The 7813-nt window shown below is 37.1% G+C and overlaps 2 protein-coding genes across 3 annotated transcripts in view; both read left to right on the forward strand.

Moving 5' to 3' along the window:
• Positions 1 to 1625: 1625 nt before the first annotated feature.
• LOC106120965 (dipeptidase 1) lies at positions 1626 to 3232 on the forward strand. The gene has a single exon (XM_082930806.1). It carries the CDS (start codon positions 1626 to 1628, stop codon positions 2949 to 2951), a length of 1326 nt encoding a protein of 441 aa, XP_082786932.1. The 3' UTR covers positions 2952 to 3232.
• Positions 3233 to 4303: 1071 nt separating this feature from the next.
• The window catches only part of olf186-M (Ki-ras-induced actin-interacting protein-IP3R-interacting domain olf186-M), a 5381-nt gene continuing 1871 nt past the window's right edge, over positions 4304 to 7813 (forward strand). The window contains exons 1-5 of one of the 2 annotated variants that reach the window (XR_001228057.1): positions 4304 to 4452; positions 4937 to 5370; positions 5787 to 5942; positions 6272 to 6365; positions 6771 to 6884. Coding sequence is in view for 1 of the 2 variants with exons in the window: in XM_013317206.1 (XP_013172660.1) it covers positions 5011 to 5370; positions 5787 to 5942; positions 6272 to 6365 (610 nt within the window). In the remaining variant the exon portion in view is untranslated. The remainder of the gene's footprint in view (positions 4453 to 4936; positions 5371 to 5786; positions 5943 to 6271; positions 6366 to 6770; positions 6885 to 7813) is intronic. The other variant, XM_013317206.1, reaches the window with a different exon arrangement.

Consider the following 7813-nt stretch of genomic DNA (forward strand, 5'->3'; position numbering starts at 1 on the left):
CCATAGTCTTTCTTATTGTAATTCTATAATTACTATTTTTGAATGATTTTTTATTTACGATACCGGGGCTCAAGCTCCCTTAAAGTACCTACGATATAACAAAATAATCATGAAGATTACTCACCGCCTAGATTCATCACTTCCATCTTTCAGGTGTCAGTGGAATCAGGAAGTCATTCAGGTCAGGTTTTATTTGCTCTTCGTGACGTTGTTAAATATCCGAATTTTGAACCGATAATTAGGAGCGACTTTATACGCAAATTTAAACTACCGTACGGTTTCGCCGCTGGTTGGCGATTGCGAACTGCCCTCTTCGCACAAGTCCTGCGCGTCGTCCGAACCAGCATTTTCTAAGTACCCACTTGTTCAAAGAGATGAAATATATCGATTAAACTACAATTAGTTAGCGAAAAATACGAAACCGCGTAAATAATATACCGATCAAACACAGAAAATAAAACATAATAAGACATTGGCTCATAAAATTGGATACAGTTAAGATAATAATTATAATTAAACCTACATTACATTTGAAATTTTGTCTGAAGATATAAAAACATTTAAGATTTTATACTAATCGTTTACTCTTTTACAATAAATTTCTTTAATTTATTTTAAAGAAATATTAAAATAGTTATTTACATCCTTATTTCTATGAATACATAAACTCTTGAATCTATGATATAAAATAAAATTAAAAAAAAAAACCGAATAATTAACTAAAATATGTTAATAAAAGGAGTCCCTTTAGGCAAGGTCCCGAAGATACTGGCAGCGTTCCCCCTCTGTACAGCTAAACTAATTCTTTGACCGAGGTAGCTGCCAGCTCTTCGGTCCCCTGTGATGTCGATTAATTTTTTGGAAATGTCCTTAAAAAGTCTTAAAGCGCTAGGACCCCACGGAAGATTTTTACATTTTTCTTTATTCATGCAAAAGTTACCAGTTACCGATTTTCTAGTGTTATAAAAATTTTCTTACTAATAATATAGTTTTATGGAATCTCCATTACAAAGGGAAGATAACATTAAAAGCTTCATTTCTGATACAGTCAAAAACAGGCATATAATGTCCGTGACCCAAGAACAATAATTGCTTGACCCATGTACTATTTACTACAAGCGAGCGTCCGACTTTCATCTAGAGCGCATTGGTTTCTTTATTTTTTTCCGCTTCATTTGAAACAGAGGAACAGTGATAAAGAAGGGGCTAATTAAAAAGTGTAAGCCTTTTCATGTTTCAATTTTATACAGAAAAAATACGACTAGCTAATGATCGGGGACCAATATTCTTATTTGAGTCCAGCTTTCCTTTCATGCTTTTTATTTTGAAAAGGGCCATTGTTACTTTGTGTAGTTCTTAAAATTACAATTTAATTGGTAATATTTTTATTTTTTGCACTTTTTGGAAATATTTTGCAAAATTTTCCAAGCGATCTCTATTACATGTTTAAGAATGCTGAGATAATAAGGCTGCGTCTAGCATACGAGCCTTCGGCCCCCGTGGCCTTCTTTCCTATAAGTCTAGGTACTCCTAAGACGGAAGTGCTACTTACCAGTTTCTTTACACTAAATTAAAAAATAATAATTATATCTTCTTTTTTGTTTAAGGCGGCAGTTCCAGAGGGAATGACATTTCCTGGGTCACTGCCGGATGTGGCTGAGCGGTGCGGCCGCTGGGCGCCCGATTCCCTGTCGGCCTCCGCTTCGGGCAGCTCCGACGAGAAGCCTACGCCGCGGCGGCCACGCTGGCGTATCGCGCTCGCCGCGCTTGTCGTTCTGGCGGCGCTCGGCGCAGCGTTGGGCTTGCCACTGGCCCTGGGCGGCGGCGGCCGCGCCACTCCGGAACAACGCCTCGTCACCATACGCCGCATGCTACGAGACTCGCCCCTTATAGATGGACATAATGACTTGGCATGGAATGTTAGAAAATTCCTTCATAATAAAATAAACGACTTCAACCTCTCCGCCGGCCTCGAGGGCCTAGAGCCGTGGGCGCGCTCGCGCTGGTCGCACACGGATATTCCGCGGCTCAGGCTCGGCCAGGTCGGTGCCCAGTTTTGGTCGGCGTACGTGCCTTGCGGCGCCAAAGACCGCGACGCCGTCCAACTCGCACTCGAACAGATGGATGTTATCAAGCGGATAGTGGAAATGAACGCGGCACACCTCGCGTTAGTCACCGACGCTTCCGAGTTATTAGATGCTCATAGAGAGGGCAGAATTGCATCTTTAATTGGCGTCGAAGGAGGACACGCTCTGGGTGACTCGCTCGCCGTTTTACGGGCGTTTTACCACCTAGGCGCTCGATACTTGACAGTGACGCACACGTGTGATAATAGATGGGCGCGCGCCGCTGGCACCCCGGGTGGACTCACAGAGTTCGGTCGCGCCGTCGTTCGGGAAATGAATCGCCTTGGCATGATCGTAGACCTTTCGCACGCCGGCGAGGAAACGGCGCTGGACGCCATAGAAACGTCTCGCGCACCAGTGGTCTTTTCACACTCCGGTGCCGCTGCGATCTGCAATTCGACGAGAAATGTTCCGGACGAACTCCTGCGGAAGATCGCTGCCAACGGTGGCGTGGTGATGATAAATTTTTATGCGAAATTAGTAACGTGTGGCGAGCGGGCGACGGTTGAGGACGTAGTGGCTCATATCAATCACGTGCGGAAAGTGGCGGGCGTGGAACACGTGGGCCTAGGTGCGGGCTACGACGGCATCGACGCGCCGCCCGAGGGGCTGGAAGACGTGTCGCGCTACCCACACCTACTGGCCGAGCTGCTGCGCGACCCCGACTGGAGCGAAGAGGACGTGCGCAAAGTGGCGGGTCTCAACGTAGTGCGCGTGCTGCGACACGTGGAGCGCGTGCGCGACGAGTGGCGGCGTGCCGCCGTTCTACCGGGCGAGCAGGCGGCAGGTGTGCGTCGTGGCGAATGCGTGTACGGGCCCGCGTGACGCCGGCTGCGCGCCGCGCGCAATTCCCGCCCGCGGCAACCCTTCCACTGCTCAAAATTGACACTCGTCGACTGTAGTTATACATGTATATTAGTGTCCAAATGTGATTTAGCGATTAAAGTAATCTCTACCAAACCTCGATGCACAAATTGTTTAGTGGAGGCGCCGCAGTGCGCGTTGAGTGCTCGGCCTCGGTGCGGCGCCGCGTGCCCCGCTGAACTCTTCTCCATCCACGCACATGACTTCGTTGACGAAAGCCCAATGCGTTTTGCGATTTATAAGAAGAAAACATTAATGATAATATAAAAAAGATAATGTGTTTATAGAAAAATAAATATTCTTTATTTATAAAAAAATGTTTTATTTGAATATTTTCATTACATTACTACTCTATTCATACTATATCTACGTATATACCTACGTTTCTCATTGCAATACGCAATGCAACCCACAAGAAACTTATAGATATACATAACTACAAGCCAAAAAATATGACATTTCCAAGCAAGCCATTGGTTGCCATGCAGTGAGAAGATCGCTGGTATTCGGGTTTTGCCGCTTTCATTTAACCGAATTTTATGAAATTTGTGTAGCGCTGCTATCGGGTGGAAAATTAATTAAAAACATTTTTGATCACTTTCACTTTTATAAAGTATAGGTCATTTAAATAAGATTTACTCTTACTTATGTTTGGAGAAGAAGAAGTAAAACTAGTCCATGACCCTGACCAAGAAAAAGTCTAGTCTAGAGTAAGTTCATATCAATGGAAACATTCTTAGTGTAACTTCAAATAAATCAATAATATTTTATGTCCGTATAAGGTTACGTTGTTGGATTTTAATGAAGTGTGATATGACTCATTAAAATGGCCCACCAATAATTATATAACAAAACATTACCAAAAACCTAAGAAGAAAGGTTGTATCCAATTTCCTTTTTTACGTTACTTTATAAAGGTTGACATCAAATATTATTTGTTTATTTGTAGTTAAAATAAGGTTGTTAGCAAAAATCGAATAATAAACGTGTTTCTTTCATAACAACTGAATCGATGCACTTATGTTTAAAGAAAAAAATGTGACAAGGATAAGCAATTTTGAAGTTCTTAACTTAAAAAATAAAAGTTAAAAATCTGTTTATGCCCGCCGTAACAAGGTTATACGTTGTTGGATTTTGATTAAGTGTCAATCGTGACATATTAAAATAGTCTGTCTATAGAATTTGTTTTTACCTTTTTTTGTGTTATAAAAAAACTGTTTGTAGCTTGCAACATTTATACCTGTCAGTCCGAAATGTCAATTCAACTGACATTGACAAAACAGGCGTAACTGTCAAATGTCAATGTCAGTAAGCAACTGGTAATCTATAAAAAGTACAAATAACTGCAATTTATTCTATGCTTCTGTTCTGCTGTGTAGTGTATGTGTTGTGCATCAGCGTTGAAAAGCGTAGTGATATCTCTTTTGAAACAAATAGTAAAACGCGTACGCGTAGACGAGAGGTAAGTGGAGATAAAAATTTCAAAATTTAAAATAAGCGTAAGTGACCTGTGTTATTGAAACCTATGAATGTTTTACCTTTCCTCTCTTGCATGCAGCCTCGTATTACAAGGGATGGAACCTAAACAAGGTTTGTTTTAGCAAACATTTATAGAATCAGAATGTCGAATCCTTTATAATGTAAATATTACTACTGATTGTTATACATTCCCTTGTCGAGTTATATCGATAATAGTCCCTCAAAGACTTCAAATCTAAATTGGAAAAATTTGGAAGAAAGCTTAACAGTACCATTATAATTATATTTTTATTAATTATGAAAAATTATAAATCAGTAGTTAAAAAGTGCTTATGCTTGATTTTTTGTATCTTTTATATATCATTTTATATACTACCTCACCTTAAGTATTTAGTAAAATTTTGGGCAATGAAGTATAAACAAAAAACAAATTAATCAGTACATTCAAAGACTTTTATTATTTACAGATACTTTTAATGAGACAGTTTCATCCATAATAGAACGGAAAGTCCGTGGTTGGCTCAGTGGAGTTATTGAAGATATGAGGCGCAGCAGTCCAGTACAACAATGGCTAGATTCACTGCCCGCAGACACTGAAGGTGATGAGAAACCAGGTGAAGACCAAGCAGAAAACTCACACTCTGATGATAATAAAGCAGAAGATTCTGTGACTGACAACACAGTGGTGGAAGCAAGTAATGTAGAACTAAAAGATGATAAAAACTTAGATATTCCAACACAAAGAGAAATATGGAAAAGGAAATCTTTGGAGAGTGGCATGCTTACGAGTACACCAAACAATAGATGTGTTAAGAAGAAACTACAGCGTGATCACTCAGTTCAATCAGAAGGATGCGCACCTAGATTTAAGAATCCATTGCTCAGAGATCACTCTTTACAGGTAAGTTTGTTTCCATAAAACTGATTTTAGAAATAAATGACTTTATTGTGTTTATGTACAGTGTAGAGTTTATTAAGAAATATATTTGGTAAATTGATACATTTTTATATCTAAGACCCATTTTCAAATGTTTTATTGAAGTTATGTAAAATGTAACATTGTTTTATTACTATGAGTATCCATGGGTATTTTGGTAACTTAGTTTTATCACAGAGATAAGAGAATGCGGACTTTAGTTTGATTTAACATACTAAAAATTGGGAGGTATAATATACAAAACTATAAACCATAGAACAAACAATGTATGTGTAAACAAACAGTGCATTGGATGAAACTGTCAGAAAAATCTGTCTTTATCATTAAAACCTTAGTGGTAATGACATCTGAATATACGTAATATTCAATTTGTATTGTAGTCAGACGCAAGTGGATCAAGCAGCAGTTCAGTGCTCAATGTGCTTGGGGCCAGAAAAGTAGATGCTGAGTCAGTGCTTTTGGCACTTGGCTTTGGCCCCAGTGAAAAGCAACAAAAGTTACAGAGGATACCAGATCGCTTTCTAGTACCTTCTAAGGTAATATAACCATTAATTTTTAATACTAGGGTAATCATTTCAAGTACAAAAAAACATGGTGTTCTTATTTATCAATTACATGAAAGTTACTTAAGATATTGATACAAGACTCAATTGGTATGCAATCAAACTTAGTGTGGGTTTCTAAAGCCATGACTTAAGTTTTCTTTATTTTAACATAAGAGAATGTGAGGGATAACAATATGTGTCAATTACAAGTCATAGTCAAAACCCTCATTTAGAATGGCAGACATCTTGACCAATTACAGTGTGGAATATTATTTTTTCTGTCGGTGTATTTTGATGCATATTCATTTCGTTAATTACAGTTAAAAGGCATAAGCACTGAGAAATTCATAAAGGATGAACAACTTTCTATGCGCATGCACGACTGCGGCATATTTGGATATAGAGGTCTTACAGGTGAGTTGTATGTTTCATAATTATGTGTTCTAACAAGGTGTTAGGTTTAATATATCTTATTATCTGTTCATAAATGCCATTGGGTAATTTATCATTGGTTTTTGCTTTTTAAATATATAACAATATATTTCATAAAAAATCATAGAATAATCATATTAAAACTAATTATAGAATAGATGAGAATTAAAAGAATTCTAAGCAGATTCCAACCAGTATGTTTTATATGGACATACATACAGAATTTACAACCTACCTAAAGTTTATAAATATATTATAGGGTCTGATTTGTGTGATTTATATAAATTTATTTATAGCATTTCATGGTCGAGGACATGGTGATATCACATTATCTTTGGCGCCGGTTCATGAGCTTTTTAAAGGTTAATTTAACATAATGTATTTTAGTGCTATTAACAAGACTAATACACTCACAGAGCACTGCACGCCCGTGTGCCGCTTCATGAAAGCCTCCACCACTGGCTTTCATGGGCCATATCAGATCCCTGATATTGCTGTACAGTAAGTAACATTTTATCTTATTCGCCTATTATAATTTATTTATGCTTTAATTAACAATATATTTGTGTTCATTTGCTTTTCATTTTATAATGCATTAAAAACCAATTAATTGATATTTATTTTTATTGGGCATTTCCAAATATTAATTTGGTCGTAATTGTTTGTTTTGATGTTTGTAAAGCAATGGAATTTTACTGAAGGCAACATACTAATCTAACTGTGAGTTTCTGCGGCATTGACACTTGTTGTCCTTTACATTCTGTTTGAAAATAACAGAGACATCAATATGTGTCAACACAAGTGTCACGGCAATTGATACCCATAGTGAGATATCTGAGCCTTCACTATGTACTATATGTGTTTAGTTATTTCATATATTTATTTTTATGATTTGTTTTTTATATAATATGACGAATGAAGTCTTATTGTTTTAATGTTTGTTGAATGAATGAATATAAAAATCACATAATTTTTGTGTTTAATGTTTTTGATAGTGCTTGATAATAATATAAATCATGATTCAGTTTGATGTCTATATGTTAATGAATACTTGTTTTTTTTTTCAAATATTTAAATTTTTTATGTAAAAATATCTTAAAACATATTTGTTATCTACTTTCTGTGTAGTTTTATAGTCAGTAATCAACGTATTATGTCAAAATCTTTAATCTTTATCTTTTATAAAAAACATTATTCAGGCATTTAAATGTTAATTGCATGGAAATAAGGTCCGACATAAACAAAATAAAGGACGTCAAAAATATTTTCTATCTGTTGCTATAAGGAACGGTTGTAGGCAACAACTAACGTTCATGTAAAAGAGCAAACATTTTTATTATTTTAGTTATTAGCTTTAAAGGATGATACAGTATAGTAACTACATTTGTCTTTCCGCTGATAACAAACACAAAAATAGCACATTAAATTGT

This window comes from Papilio xuthus, unplaced genomic scaffold (assembly GCF_000836235.2).
Source record: "Papilio xuthus unplaced genomic scaffold, Pxut_1.1 DF826945.1, whole genome shotgun sequence".
Lineage (NCBI taxonomy): Eukaryota > Metazoa > Arthropoda > Insecta > Lepidoptera > Papilionidae > Papilio > Papilio xuthus.